General features: G+C 37.1%; 1 protein-coding gene across 1 annotated transcript in view; it reads left to right on the top strand.

Moving 5' to 3' along the window:
- Positions 1–16905, top strand: part of DOCK2 (dedicator of cytokinesis 2) — a 1640323-nt gene extending 1623418 nt beyond the window's left edge. Inside the window, 2 exon segments of the mRNA XM_053718563.1 lie at positions 13162–13307; positions 16174–16905. Of these exon segments, the coding sequence (XP_053574538.1) occupies positions 13162–13307; positions 16174–16248 (221 nt within the window). The 3' untranslated portion in view covers positions 16249–16905.
- Positions 16906–17394: the final 489 nt, after the last annotated feature.

The following is a 17394-nucleotide window of genomic DNA, read 5'->3' as shown; positions in this document are numbered from 1 at the left end:
TAATCATGTTTGTTATGTGATTCAACCTGCTTATGTGCGATCTTTACTGAGCTTGTGGTTTGGAACATTGAGGCCTTTGGAAGTGTTGCAACCTTTTGGTTGGGCATGCTTTTTTTGCACTGTACGGTTCACCTGGTGGTTAGGCGTGGTTACGTTCCATCTTCCATTTCCACATTCCCAACCATGTGGCGAAGGAAATATTCTAGTCCGCAGAGGTCTGGTCATAGGAGGTGGTGAGTGCCCCAGCTATTGTGGGTGTCAGGTGCCATTTTTGTTTTTCTACTTTAATCCATATTTGAATATCCTCTATCCAGTTATGGAGGATTCTGATGCTGAAACTGTTAAAATTTCAGATTCAGTTATGGAGGATTCTGATACTGAGACCATTTTAATTTCAGATTCAGACTCTGTGTCCGGTGACAAATCCGGATTGGCCTTGTTGACACATGTCAACCAGTTTTGTTCCGTATGCCATATGAGAGCGCCTTTTTCCTTGGCCTCGGGGAATCAAGGGTCAGCTGAACCATCCACCTCTGGGGGTCCTGTCCTCACAGAGGCGAGTTCCCTACCAATCCATACTTCTACACATGTGGGAAACCCAGTTTATGATTCCTCCATGCAGGGTGGCGTGTTCCCCCCTGAGGTTGCAGCACGTTTTCGGTTTCACATATGTTGGAAATTATTCGTCTGCAGAGTCCAGACGTTTTATTTGCGATTGTACTCGTGCCCTATTGTCCCGGGTCTTCCGCCTTGGGGAGGGCCTCTACAATTCCCTGCGGGTGTAGCTGTCCCTGAGTGTTGTGCCTTTCATTACAAGATTGCGTGCCTTCGTGTATTGCTCAGACATGTTTTTAAGTTATTAAATGACCCTATCCTTATCGGATACCGGGATTTTCAGTCTGCTAATTCGAGTGATTAATCCAAAGATTTCCAAGTAGTAAAATTGAAAAAACTTTTATTCACACAGGGTCCATAATACAACAATGTTTCAAACCAGCAATTGGTTCTTAGTCATGTCAATGATTGATTGCACAAGTGTGCCTTTTATACCTATCAAGCAGTAATTAGATTAGACTATACTGCCATCTTGTGGATTTTTTTCAGTATGCATGTTAACAAAAATAACATTCAGTTAACATATATTTGTAAAGATTATTCACATGCATACTATTCCATATATTTATAATTAAAACCAAGCAAAACCTATACAAACAAGAAAATTCAGAATCATGCACCAATCTATTTTTTAGGTATATTTAAAAGAACAAAGACCAGTCAAAATCCTTATTAAGCCCTTTTGGCCCTTTTGGTTGTAGGGAATCCAATTTTCTAATCCAAAACATTTCCCTTTTCTTCAATATCAATTCCCTGTCACCTCCCCTCCTTGGTTTGGCCACATGTTCTATAATTTGAAAGCGTAACTGACTGATGTTGTGGCCCATGGAAAGTAAATGACAGGAAAGGGGGCATCCATGTTATTAGTCCTGATGTTGGACTTGTTTTCAGTCAATCTCTCTCTGACCTCCCTACATGTTTCACCAACGTAAATTCTCGCACACGGACACTTAATAATGTATATTACATATGTACTCCTACATGTTAGAAAATCTTTTTATTTTATATTTTATTCCATTAATGGGATGGTAGAAGTTATCCCCTTTTATAATTGAACTGCAATGGCTACAGTGTAGACAGGGATAACACCCTGTTTTTTTGGATCCTATATAAGTTTGAACATTAGATTTTTTTACTGCCTATATCTGCATGAACTAAAAGATCTTTCAGGCTCCTATTTCTCCTGTTTGCTGTCATTGGTCTCTCTTGGAAACTCTCAATTTGGGGATTACACTCCTTCAAAATATACCAGTATTTATTCAGAATATGTGTAATTTTTGGTCCTAATTGGTTATATTAGGTAACAAATATCATTTTTCTCTCTTTTTACCTTCCATCTTTTTAGTTTGTTTATCTCCAACTTTATTAATAGATTCAAGTTGGTCCTTGATCAATCTCTCAGGGTATCCTCTCGCCCTGAATTTATTAGCCATTTCCCCTAGCCTTAAATTACACTTTCTCTCACTTCATCTGTTACAATTCTTTTGACCCGCATAAATTGGCTCTTTGGTATGTCCTCTATTGTGTTAGGTGGGTGAAAGCTATTATACTCCAGTACCTTATTTTTATCTGTCGATTTGGTATATAAATCAGTTTTTGGAAAACCTTCATCAATATATACAAAGGTATCCAAAAATTGGACCCCCATTTCACTCATATTTAATGTAAATTTAAGGCCAGATACTGCTAAGTTAAGGTCATTAACAAATTCCAATAGGCTACCAACGTTGCCCCACTATATGCCAAAAATATCATTGATAAATCTCCACCAGGCGGCACCATACCACAAAAATAGTTGATGTGGATATACAAACTTTTCTTCAATGTGTGACATGTAAATGTTGGCATAGGTTGGAGCGACATTGGAGCCCGTTGCCGTTCCTTGCAACTGTAGATAGAATTGATCTAGGAACAAAAAAAAATTTTGGTAAAGGATTAGAGATAATAAATTCCCCAAAAATTGGATTTCCTCCTCACTATATTCATTACTCATTTTAAGTGTATTGACTACTGCAGAGATACCACTAGTCAGTGGCGGCTGGTGACTTTTGAAGATGGGGGAGCACTAGCCCTGCCCCTCAGATGACTCCGCCCATTTTATTGTGTGTATCTATATATATATATATATATATATATATATATACATACACACACACACTCTGCCAGTTACCTTAACATATTCTTGTACAAGGTGAGGGCAGTGTGTTATGTATATTACTGTGTGTTGTATGTACATAACTAACCTGTGTATATTGAAAGACAAGAGCACCACATACACCCTGCAGTTACTATATATATATATATATATATATATATATATATACTGGGTACAAGAGTCCTGTTACTGGGGCAGTATAAGGACATATATATATTTATTTACATTTATAAAGTCCTTATACTGCCCCAGTGACAGGACTCTTGTACCTAGTATATATATATATATATATATATATAGAATAAAGTAGAAAAAAAGTTGCTAGCATCGGTCTTAAAAGCAATAAGTCTTTATTGAAACATCAAAGGTAAAAAACACTCCAGGAGAGCAAATGTGCACACAACATTAGTCCGCTAACATGTTTCGGCCGAGGGCCGTAATCATAGCTACTGGACCTTGCACCTGCGTACCTTAAAAAGGACCAGGATCACCCTGATAGGATAAAAACAAAGTTACACGTTGTGTTGCTGTTTAACTCATTGAGTACTTAAACATAGGAATACTATATATCAATTGAGAATTATCCATTACACTGAACCTGTCACAGTTTCATATCAAATAGAAGTGGACACAAACATATAAGACAGAAAATGATTTGATGTAAACTAATTATAAGGTCTTAAAACTTATTACAATATTACATAGAACATGCAAAAAAGTCACATAAATGCATACTACGTAGATTAACTGACATCCGGCCAACTTTTCTAAACCATTTAAATGCGATACAATACAAAATAATTTACTTATTTGAAGTCACTAAAACAGTTTACATGACACATTATTTCACTGTAAAAAACAGTTGTACCGCATTGATACAAATAGTGGCAAAAAACGATACAGTTAAATATGTGAAAAATCTATGGAAAATATTATTACCTATTCTGCCTCATAAACAAAATCTATCAAATGCAAGATGGGGGATATGCTAATACATAGAAATGAAATACTAACCTAGAAAGAGAGGAAGCCTAATATTTATTTACATTGTTTACTATAATAATTAAATGATCCAGTATGTATTATATGAGCAACACACAAATATTTATGGCATTTATATAAAGCATTAATGAGAATGGATTCAAAGGACATTTAACTTCCAATACTTTAGAATCCCTTATGGAGAACACATTATATTGCCAATTGATACCTTGCCCACCAAAGCAATATGGACTAGGAAAAGGCTCTGTATATTATAGTATATGGAAGGGAATGGCTTGAGAAACAAATACACAATATTATAGTGTTACAAAGATTACAAAATTGTAGATTGACAAAAACCACAAAATTTCAGAATTACAAAGTGACTGGGAGGGAGGTAATTGAGTTGGTCACTACAGGAAAGGGAATGAGGGCCCTGGTCAAAAAATCACTGCCAGTAGTTAATTAGGTCATACTCAGAGTTTAGGCCCGTAGGCACACGTGTCTGGAGTCTGAAGATCCAAAACATTTCCCTTTTCTGCAGCAACCTATCCCTATCTCCTCCCCTAGGAGGACAGGTAACTCTTTCAATAGCCTGCCACTTCAGTGTATTAACGCTACTACGATGGTGTTTTGCAAAATGCTGCACCAAAGGTGTAGATGCAGTTCCTGCCTGTATGGTAGACAAATGGTTACGTATGCGGACCTTCACCTCTGTTGTAGTGAGCCCCACATACTGTAAATGACAAGTGGTGCAGCTGAGGACATAGACCACATATGTGGAAGTACACTTTAAACATGTTTGTATGGGAAACCTTTCACCTGTCACTTCAGACTTGATGTGATCGGCAGGGAGAACAAATTCGCATACCCTACATTTATTGTGGCATTTGAAGATACCCCTATGTGTAAGCCAGGAGCTCTGTCGTATATCAGTTTTGGGCAAGACTGATGGTGACAACACATTCCCCAAAGTGCTGGTTTTTCTATAGGAGCACCGCAGACCTTGGGAGACACAATTCTCTAATTTGTCATCTGCAGCAAGAAAGGAAAAATGTTTTTTCACTATTTTGCAAATGTCCTGATATTCCTGACTATATTCTGTGACAAAGGTTACTCCTTTGTGTTGTCCCTCAGATGTTCTATGAACATTACTAGGTGTATCCAAAGTTTGCATCCTATCCAGCGCATCAACCTGATTTCTTGCTTTTTTTATGACGTGGGAGGTGTATCCCCTACTCTTAAGTCTGTGTGTCAATTTCTCTTTGGATTTTCGGTGCTTTGTACTCAGAGTACTCAAGTTTTTGCTTACTCATAACTATTTTTCATTTGAGGATAGGTTCTATCTCCAAAGGCGTGGGACAGCTATGGGGGCCAAGTTTGCCCCCTCCTATGCCAACCTTTTCATGGGTTGGTGGGAGCTGTCCCACGTCTTTGGAGATGGAAACCCCTACAGACATTTGATTTGTTTTTATGTTCGTTTCATAGACGATCTATTACTAGTATGGGAAGGAAGTACACTGCAGTTTACATCCTTTGTGGCGTATTTGAACTCCAATAATATTGGTATCACGTTCACCCATGAACTAAGTGAAAGTAAAATAAACTTTTTAGACATCACTATTAAAGGTACAGATGATGGCAAAGTGCTTACTGAGATTTTTAGGAAACCCATTGCTGGGAACACTCTTCTCCATGCGAGTAGTTGTCACCCGAGGCATGTACCGTATGCGGTAGCCAAGGGACAGTTTACCAGGGTTAAACGCAATTGCACATTGCCCTCTAAATATGCAGAACAATCTAAGGAATTGACACACAGACTTAAGAGTAGGGGATACACCTCCCACGTCATAAAAAAAGCAAGAAATCAGGTTGATGCGCTGGATAGGATGCAAACTTTGGATACACCTAGTAATGTTCATAGAACATCTGAGGGACAACACAAAGGAGTAACCTTTGTCACAGAATATAGTCAGGAATATCAGGACATTTGCAAAATAGTGAAAAAACATTTTTCCTTTCTTGCTGCAGATGACAAATTAGAGAATTGTGTCTCCCAAGGTCTGCGGTGCTCCTATAGAAAAACCAGCACTTTGGGGAATGTGTTGTCACCATCAGTCTTGCCCAAAACTGATATACGACAGAGCTCCTGGCTTACACATAGGGGTATCTTCAAATGCCACAATAAATGTAGGGTATGCGAATTTGTTCTCCCTGCCGATCACATCAAGTCTGAAGTGACAGGTGAAAGGTTTCCCATACAAACATGTTTAAAGTGTACTTCCACATATGTGGTCTATGTCCTCAGCTGCACCACTTGTCATTTACAGTATGTGGGGCTCACTACAACAGAGGTGAAGGTCCGCATACGTAACCATTTGTCTACCATACAGGCAGGAACTGCATCTACACCTTTGGTGCAGCATTTTGCAAAACACCATCGTAGTAGCGTTAATACACTGAAGTGGCAGGCTATTGAAAGAGTTACCTGTCCTCCTAGGGGAGGAGATAGGGATAGGTTGCTGCAGAAAAGGGAAATGTTTTGGATCTTCAGACTCCAGACACGTGTGCCTACGGGCCTAAACTCTGAGTATGACCTAATTAACTACTGGCAGTGATTTTTTGACCAGGGCCCTCATTCCCTTTCCTGTAGTGACCAACTCAATTACCTCCCTCCCAGTCACTTTGTAATTCTGAAATTTTGTGGTTTTTGTCAATCTACAATTTTGTAATCTTTGTAACACTATAATATTGTGTATTTGTTTCTCAAGCCATTCCCTTCCATATACTATAATATACAGAGCCTTTTCCTAGTCCATATTGCTTTGGTGGGCAAGGTATCAATTGGCAATATAATGTGTTCTCCATAAGGGATTCTAAAGTATTGGAAGTTAAATGTCCTTTGAATCCATTCTCATTAATGCTTTATATAAATGCCATAAATATTTGTGTGTTGCTCATATAATACATACTGGATCATTTAATTATTATAGTAAACAATGTAAATAAATATTAGGCTTCCTCTCTTTCTAGGTTAGTATTTCATTTCTATGTATTAGCATATCCCCCATCTTGCATTTGATAGATTTTGTTTATGAGGCAGAATAGGTAATAATATTTTCCATAGATTTTTCACATATTTAACTGTATCGTTTTTTGCCACTATTTGTATCAATGCGGTACAACTGTTTTTTACAGTGAAATAATGTGTCATGTAAACTGTTTTAGTGACTTCAAATAAGTAAATTATTTTGTATTGTATCGCATTTAAATGGTTTAGAAAAGTTGGCCGGATGTCAGTTAATCTACGTAGTATGCATTTATGTGACTTTTTTGCATGTTCTATGTAATATTGTAATAAGTTTTAAGACCTTATAATTAGTTTACATCAAATCATTTTCTGTCTTATATGTTTGTGTCCACTTCTATTTGATATGAAACTGTGACAGGTTCAGTGTAATGGATAATTCTCAATTGATATATAGTATTCCTATGTTTAAGTACTCAATGAGTTAAACAGCAACACAACGTGTAACTTTGTTTTTATCCTATCAGGGTGATCCTGGTCCTTTTTAAGGTACGCAGGTGCAAGGTCCAGTAGCTATGATTACGGCCCTCGGCCGAAACATGTTAGCGGACTAATGTTGTGTGCACATTTGCTCTCCTGGAGTGTTTTTTACCTTTGATGTTTCAATAAAGACTTATTGCTTTTAAGACCGCTGCTAGCAACTTTTTTTCTACTTTATTCTAATTATTCCGGGCAGCAGCAGCTGGTCTGGGACTTACAGCTCCAAAGCCGGTCTATGGGAACTCTGTTTTCTACATTAAAAGGATCAGCGCATGGATTTACCGCGCTGCAGCACGTACGTCACGCCCCCTCCTGCATAGTAGGACGCCTTTTCGAAGAAACGCGGAGGAGACTATTGAGTGCAGATACAGTGAATTCCGGAGGTCTTTAATCAAAAACAGAGACTGAGTCATTTGGGGTCAGCGGTCTAGAGGAGTGGTGAGTAAAGGCGTTTTCGCCACCTGGATTATAAGTCCTGGTCTTCTCTCTTTATGTTAGAGATTTGAAGGTACCACTCACTCTGCATGTAACCGCTTGTTGTGCTCCTAAGCCTCCGGTTTTCTGAAGTACACTCTGTCTCTGATACATTCATTCACATCACAGGCGTATATAGGGGGTTTGTCAAGCTGTTTTCCAGTAGCTCTGAGCATGTTAAACATAATACATATTTCGTACGGCTCATTGCTTTGAACGGAGTATACACATTCACCGGACTTTGTTTATGTCGACAAGACAACTAATTACTTAAAGGGACGGCAACAGTGACTTTTACTTTTGATTTATATATATATATATATATATATATATATATATATATATATATATAGTAACTGCAGGGTGTATGTGGTGCTCTTGTCTTTCAATATACACAGGTTAGTTATGTATGTATTATATATATATATAAAAATAAAAAGTATGATAGAGATATATATAGATAGATATATATTTATATATATATATATATATATATATCTCACGCACTCTCACACACACACTTCTCTCTCTCTCACACACACACACACTTCTCTCTCTCTCACACACACACACTTCTCTCTCTCACACACACACACTTCTCTCTCTCTCTCACACACACAAACTTCTCTCTCTCTCACACACACTTCTCTCTTTCACACACACACTTCTCTCTCTCAGTAAATATTCTACAATCAAAGGTTGTTGTTTTTTTTCTAATTTTGTTTACAGTACACACATTCCAATTGCAAAATATAAAACTATACCAATTAATAATCTTGTAAAATTACGCAATACTAAGCCTTCCAGTGGGAACTCAAGTCTCAATCTGATTCTTTGGGGTTATAAATTATTATTATTTTATTGTGTAAACTACTCCCAGCAGGAGGCGCTGTTGGACAAATAAACACGAATATTTTGTGTAATTAGAATTGGGAGACAATAGTACAATCCTTTAATAAATAAAATAATAATAATTTAACCCCAAAGAATCAGATTAAGTTCCCACTGGAAGGCTCAGTATTGTGTAATTTTGTTTTTAAGGCATTAGTGACAAAAATACAATTTTAACAAGATTATTAATAAATTAATTTTAAATTCTGTGACCATATAGATCATCATACAAAAAATGTAAAGACAATAGACAAAGCTTTTTATTTTTTTTAATGAATAGATGCAATGAGAAATACATGGGAAATAAAATGTGAACAGAACATTGCAGATTCAGTCAGTGTTTTTAAACACCGGCATTTGAGATTTTCTCCAGCAGTGCCACCTGCTGGGTGTAGTACACAATTAGCTCTTTAAAAATTAACCACACACCCAGCAGGTGGCACTGCTGGACAAGATCTCAAATGCCGGTGTTCAAAAACAATGACTGAATTTATTAAGGCTGGCTCAGTTCTATATACAAGAACACACGCTTTTTTCAATTCTCCTTCATTTAAAAAATAAATCAATCAAAAAGCGTGTGTTCTTGTATATAGAACTGACTGCAATGTACACATTTCATTTCCCGGGCATTTCTCCTTCATTTAAAAAATAAATCAATCAAAAAACGTGTGTTCTTGTATATAGAACTGACTGCAATGTACACATTTAATTTCCTGGGCATTTCTCCTTCATTTAAAAAATAAATCAATCAAAAAGCGTGTGTTCTTGTATATAGAACTGACTGACTGCAATGTACACATTTCATTTCCCGCCCAGGCATTTCTCCTTCATTTAAAAAATAAATCAATCAAAAAGCGTGTGTTCTTGTTTATAGAACGGAGCCAGCCTTAATAAAATAGTGGTCTCAGGTCTCCCCCAGTCCCCACTGCCTGTCAGTATGTGCCACAGTAACTGCTGCATCACCAGACCGGTCCCCAATGTTACTTTTGAGAAATTGAGAGGCTCCTTACCTTACCTGGACAAGTCTTCTTGATGAGAAGCAGCGCAGGTGCAGCCCGGTCAGCGTCAGGTCAGACAGTCACACGCCTGACTCACACAATGCACAGTCAGTGTAAGGTCATCATAAGTCAGCCTTATAGCCAGCAGCACGTCACAGCTCCCAGCCAGCCTCTAGTCCCCAGAGACAGCCTCAGGCAGCCAAGCAGAGCATGCGGGCCACCCCCCCCTAGTGACGCTACTGCCTCCACACACACAGCTCTTAGTGTGCTAGTGTCACGTGACAGCTGGCTCTCGCACACTAAGAGCTGTGCGGTAAGGACACCTATGGGCTGGCCTGTAGGTGGTGCTGCTGTCAATGCAGCTTTAAAGTGGAAAGATCTTTTGCCTATACTTCTATCTATCGCACTGCACATCATGTGCAATAGATAGAAGTATTAGGCAAATGCCCATTCCACTTTCAGCCTAAATAAGGCAATTTTAATGTTTTTAATTGTAACTGCAGAGGAGCCTGGAGTATTTCAGGAGTATTTAAGTATTTCAGGAGTATTTTTTAATCAAATGTATTTATTTATTTTATTTCTCACTTTTTTTTTTTTTGCTCATCAGGGGTCAGGGGGCAGGCAAGTTCACGTGCTCAAGTGCTCCTATAGAGGAGCCTCCACTGCCACTAGTATGTTTTATTGAGGTATACAAACTTGTTACGGCTAACGTATATAGGATGCATTTGACACCAATATAGCCTATGTCCTTAAGTTTGCTTAGAAAATCATTAGTGTCCTTTAAATATGAGGAAGACTTAGAGAGATATGGTTGTAACCTATCCAAAAAAAAATTGAGGTATTAGACAATACTGAATTCACCCCTGCTACAATTGGGCAACCTGGTGGATGTTGTTCATCCTTGTGCATTTTACGTAATACATATAAGACAGGTCTTATTGGATTCTTCTCAATTAGAGATTCCTTGAATTTTTCTGATATAATACCTATTTTCACTGCCTGGCTTGTAATGTATTCTAGCTCTTTATTTATTGGGATAGTAGGATCTCCTTTTAGGGGTTTGTATACCTGAGTATCACTGAGTTGTCTTTCTATTTCCTGCACATAATCAACTTTATTTAATAAGACAACAGCACCACCCTTGTCCGCCACCTTAATTACCACTTCTTTATTATTATTCAACTGGTTAATTGCTTCTCTCTCATTTTTTCCTGCCTGTATTAATCTTTTATTTCTGTATCTTCTTAGCAAACTGTCCACCTCTTTCTGAACCAGTTTGGCATAAGTGGCAACACTGTGTGGAGTAGATGGATTAAATTTACTTTTCCCCTTAATACCAAACTCTTTTGGATCATTAAATTTGACATTACCCTGTATTTTTTGTTTATTCTGTAATCCAACAGGATCTAATATACCTGCTAACATAGCAAAGTGAATTTTAAGTTTTAATTTCCTGTAGAACCTCTTGTTGGATAACAAAATTATCACTATTATTGGGTAAACAAAATGACAAACCCTTATTCAGAATTCTATACTCATTCTCTGATAATGTGCATTAAATTATTATCAATGCATTTTTCTTTAAAGTGCATATTTGTGTCTTTGTTTAGTAAGTGCAAAGTTGTGCTATGTATATTTTGTAAATCATTATTTTGTAAAGTGCAAGTGTTCACAATATTACATACATCATTACCTAAAGTGCAAAAGTCTGCGGAATCAACCAATGTGCTCATATTATATACTGCATTATTATTTAAAGTGCAAGTGTCAATCATATCAATTGAGTCCGTGTTTTTTAAAGTGCATATGTTCCCAGAATCATCCAATATTTTTGCACCATTTAGAGACTGTTCACCCTGTATATGTGGTATATCATCCAAAGTATCACTGTCCCTCTGCATTAAGAGGCCAATGTCCATAGTCAAAATATCCTGTATTGGAGTTGTACAATAAACATAATTTTTTCCAATTTTATTCATGTGTCGTCTCAAGGTAAGTCCCATATCAGTACACGTACCCCCTTTGTGTATACACGTGGTTATTCGAATGGTGCACCTCATTAGACATGTGGGGATGAGGTAATCTCCTGATTGTCATTTGATTGAGATCCTTCCCAGTTTATGGAAGATAGGGCTCCATTTGGCTGGTCCTGCGGGTAGGCCTGTGTCTTTTTGGGCGTTAACCTCCGGGTTGCTTTATATTTTATTTGTATCCGATGGGGTGTCTTTTATTTTGTTATTGTGTCCTTCGGGAACCTTCTGGGATCGATACTCTTTGTTACTTCTTCGGAAGTCGTTTTGGACACGTTAGTCCTATGTTAAAAATGTCTGTTTTCCTTTCTTCCCCTATAAGGGAGGATTTATGCAGCTTGCCAGTTAGGACCCTGAGTGCAGGCTGGTCCTGTTGGGTTCGTTTGGTCTTGCGGCTGTTCAGACACGTGGTGCTGTTCTGCTTGGCTGGTTCGGTAGACGCACCAAGTGCTCAGGTTATCATTGGTTATCAATTTCAACAAAGCATTCGAGAGAACCTGTGAGTCCGTGAGGCGGGAATGATTGTTTCAGTCCTTATAGCCTTCAGTCATAGATGACCGGGTGCATCACTCTATCATCAGAGCCTAGAGTTTTCTCCCCCATGCGGTGGAGGGTTGGAGGGCTTAGCGCCCCATTACCCCGGTTTGAGCAGTTTGGCCTTCAGTTTTAGGGCTCTGGATTTATCCTTTTGGGGCCTGATCCAACAGCTTGTGTCAGGATAGCTGTCTAGCATGGGGAAGGTTTGCAGTTTGAAACCAGTTGCAGCTCTTGACACCTTGAAGCAGACAAAGCAGGTTTTTTTATTGGGTACAGGTACAGGCTGATGCCACCTATTTTAACCCCCCCCCCGTCTTGGCATTCAGTATCCTCTATAGCTTGGGTATTGTTTCCCAAAAGTAATGAATGCAGCTGTGGACTCTTTCCATTTAAGAAGAAAAACATAAATTATGTTTACCTGATAATTTCCTTTTCTTCTGATGGAAAGAGTCCACACCCCCCCGCCTCTTCTTCTGGCACCTTTCATCCTGATATTTCTTCTACTGTTCCTTGTTCCTCGGCAGAATGACTGGGGGATGAGGGGAGTGGGAGGAGTATTTACGCCTTTGGCTGGGGTGTCTTTGCCTCCTCCTGGTGGCCAGGTTCTTAATTCCCAAAAGTAATGAATGCAGCTGTGGACTCTTTCCATCAGAAGAAAAGGAAATTATCAGGTAATCATAATTTATGTTTTTGTAAGTGGTATTTTCAAGCTTCTAAAATCACTATAATAAGTATCACAACTGAATTATAATTATGGACCATGAGCAGTGAATAATTAAATTAATGAATGACTAAATAAATTGGAGTGCTGAGGTTGCATTTTTGAGAACTTATACCCCTAGGGCATTATCCTTTTTTTCTAATAGTAATATGCAATAATCATAGTTACAATTTTGTTTATTTTGTTATCAGGATTAACGTTATCAGCTGCTAACGGGCCACCATCTGAGGAGCAGAATGTATCTCACAGGCTGAGTCAGCAAAATATTTTTCCTACCTCTGATGGAGATAAGAAAACCCTGAGGAAAAGCAAAGTGAATCAGTTCTTCAAAGCAAAGGTGAATAATGCAATGAAATTATTCTGAAAAGAGGTGTTAAGAATTATTATTAAATGCAGGACTATATATACAGAATCTGTCCTTTCACCACAGCTTTATTTATATTTGGTACCATAAAATGTGTGACAATATATATGCTTCTACTTATTTGTTCCCCCAGTAGGGGTGAGGGGGAGTGAGACCTTCTACAGGAACACATTTTCAAATCGTCTGGGCTCTCAAGTATCCGGTTATTGGCCAGGAAAGTGGGGGTGCATTTATACATTGTTTTTTTGACAGTTTTCCTTCTGTTCTTACTCCATTTGCCAGGATATATTTTTGGAACAAATACTTTGTTTATTTATCTAATGAAGTGTTCCCACTTACTTTCAACTGCTATGTTTTCTTCCATTATTACTTTGCTAGTATTTTAACTGAGAATAGTAAAAGTTATTTTTAAGAGAGTGTACTCCAAAAATCCCATTTCTTTTGCATTTTTTTCTAGTTTAAATGCTATAGTTGTGAGTTTCATGGTGACAAAGATGAAAAAAAATATACAAAGAAATAAATAAGAAATCAGGGAAGTTGAGCCTTGATAATTAACTTTTAGTCAAACATTATCTAAGCAAAAGCAACAAATATTTATTTTGTGAGGGGTTCTGAGATTGAATATTGAATATAGGGGGCTCATTTCTGTTTAAATGTGTACATCGTCTTATAAATGTATTTTTGCATCATCATTTCCTTTTACCATCTATAAATGTAACTGATTATATCGTTTTTTGATATTTATTTATTAGAGATCGATAGATGGAAATAAACATTTTGTAGCTACTAGAGTTACTGGTGTTAACAGAGTCTCCAGCTCCCTTTGTTCTTATTCCCAATTGAGGGCCAGATTACAAGTGGCGTGCTAAATATCGCTTGCGCGCAAGCGAATTTAGCACTCCACTGATTAATACTAGCGCACGATAATGTTAGCTGCTATTACAAGTTAAGCACAATGTGAAGGCAAACTCACATTTGAGCGCGCTTCAATAGGCTACAATTGGAGCCTCATTTGGATGCTTTCAGAGACGGCATTAGAACCTAAGAGCAGCGAAGGGGGTCAGTAGCACAGCGATGGCAGAAAATATAAATATATATGTATATGATTATATACATATATATATTATGTGTTTATAAGTGTATATACATATATTAACACGTAAATATATATATAAGCATATACATATATATTTACAGGGAACAGACAGTTCCCATAGACCGCAATGTAAAGGCACTTTTCAGTGCCGTTTTTTTTCTAACACCCAACTCCCGCCCACTTTAACCCCAAAATACTGCCTAGTGCAGTTATTTTATTAAAATACAAAAATGTTACTATTTTTATGTTTTAATAAAATACACTACACTGTATATTGTGGGTCATTTTGTGGCATATTTATACAATTAACCAGAGATCTGATCTCTGATTAATTTTAATAAGCGCTTATTGCTATCGCAAGCTCGCGGTAGCAATAATCAGCCACTTGCAATGCGGGCGATAAATTAGCGCTCCACTTGTAATCTAGCCCTTAATAAGAAAAATATTAATGTTGTTAAAATTTATTGATCTACCCATAACTCTCAAAATTACAATTATCATCCCTTTAAAATAAAAAAAAGCTTTAAAATATAGGAAAGAGCACCAAATAGAAATATTTTTGGTGAGAATGCTTAGTTGTTTTTTTTTTTTTTAATTGGTGTTGAAGCTTTATTGATCCCTACAGATTAAGTGCTCACTTGGAGATAAGGTACACAAGCATGACATAGTAGTTAGATTCAGGACAAGAATATACATTTTTCAAACAAACAAAAAATTTATGTATTTGAACTACTTAGATGCAATGGGACAATACAGTGTCATCATTAGCTTTTCCTCTCTGTATGGAGCATAAAACTGTGTTATCTTCTAGGAGCACTCACAATCCTCATCTTCTATTGTTCTTGTGCTTTAAAAAATAACACTTTTATATTTCAGGTGACTTGTGCCATTGAGGCTCATTTATCATACTGCAGGCTGACAATGTTTCCAGCCAAATGCACTGCATAGCTTTACTATTGAACAAGCAAATGTTTATTGCTAAACCAATTACACAAGAGCAGGACTTGTCAATCATGCCAGTAAGATCAGACCAGATGATCTGCCACCCTTGAGAGTGAACCGAAGAAGGTTGTTTCATAACTAGCATTGCAGGGTTACTCATATGGGCCAGCACTACTGAGCCTCTGAAGCTTTATCAGCAGCTTTATAATTGGATTATGTTATGTACATGATGAAAAACGGAATATATGACAACTCACAGGAAAAAACATTGATATTGATAATCAAAAAGTATAAGCTCACAAGTGTAAAAATCAACACTGAATGTGTTATAATACCCTCTTTTAAATGCAACAAGTAAAGAAATGACTATACACGCGACATGCTGGGTATCCATTCATATGGTGCATAGAATACATACTGACAGCTTGGGCTTGATTGGAGCATGTGGTTATGGGTATGGTGAGTTGTGTCATAGCTGACGTGATAACGTCCTCGGCAATTGAATTAATATCACTCCCAGATCTCAGAGCAGGTGCAAGCTTTTAATATATGGGCCTTGTAGATGGATGAACTATCACTGAAACTCTAATAAAATCTATACAGAGTGTGTATTTGCCCCACATCCTGGTTGGCTGGACAAAGTCAAAGTATTTTGTGAATAGAAAAGAAGATTTATCATGTCTAGACTATGGATATATTTTTCAGAAAATTAGTTTCATGCCTTCTTATATTCTGATAAAATTATCTTGAAAACACCCAATGTATTTTAATTTTTACTTATTTTTTCTCCTCTTAATATAGCGCTCCCAAAAGCTGTCTGATGATGGAAAACAACTTACTGACCAAGGATCAGAAACACTCTCAGTAGACTTATGAATTGACAGACAAGAGCGGTGGCATAAAACTGCTCACTTTCTTTAAATCATCCATTATAATTGAATTTTGAATTAGTTTAAACTTTTGATCATAGCTATAAGGTTCTACAATGCCAGTAAACCAAAAATGCAGACCAAACCAAAACTAAAGAAATCAGATCTGTTTATTTAAAAAGAAAAAATAGTTAGATTATAAATATCACTTGTACTATAAAATGGTTTTCCCCACATTGGGCGCTTTAGAATTTTTTTTTGTGTGCTAACTGCGCTCAAAGAAAACTTTTTTTACACAGGCAGGTTAGTGAGCAGATTACAAGTTGAAACCAAAATGTTAGCGCAAGAGTGAAACCCGATGCACACTAACGTAAAGACTTTGTTTATCATGACCGTGTTAACTTTTTCCCCCCATTCATTGACTTCAATGGAGTGCACTTAAAATAAAAACAATTATCGCTTGTGTGCTAACCTGACACTGCGTAAGACCTACATCACTAAACGAAAAGGTAATTATGAATACTTTATATTTTAATGTTTTTCACATACAATATTTTTTTTAAATATATATTTATATATATATATACAGTATATTCACAGATGTATAGAAACATATATTTAAAAATACTAAGAATATTTCCTTCTAAGTAAAGAAAATTGGAATATATATATATATATATATATATATGTGTGTATGTATATACAATATACATATATAAACACATACATACACATGAATATACATATATGCACATATATATACACCATACACACACACACATAAATATATATATATATATATATACACACACACACACACAATATAGCCCTTTCTAGTCAAACACTTTGTCATATACCATATGTCTTTTAACCCTTATAAAAAAAATATTTATATTTCAGAAACTGTGTATATGAGTGTAACACTTCATTTGAATGCATTTTTTATCGGTAGGGTGCACTTTTTTTAACCTTTACACTTTATGCTAGGGGGTCGATTTATGTAGCTGCGAATGCAGCTGTTTGCGCGTGAGCCTTCAGACTCGCCCGGAAACATAAGTTAAGAGACCGCTGGTTCTTGTCTCATCCGTGACCTCTGAGGCAGCAGACAGTAATCATCCCTTTCGGGATGGATTGACACCCCCTGCTAGTGGCC

The sequence above is a fragment of the Bombina bombina genome, chromosome 6 (genome assembly GCF_027579735.1).
Source record: "Bombina bombina isolate aBomBom1 chromosome 6, aBomBom1.pri, whole genome shotgun sequence".
Lineage (NCBI taxonomy): Eukaryota > Metazoa > Chordata > Amphibia > Anura > Bombinatoridae > Bombina > Bombina bombina.
Note: the sequence above shows the minus strand (reverse complement) of the source record. Positions and strands in the feature narration are given on the sequence as shown.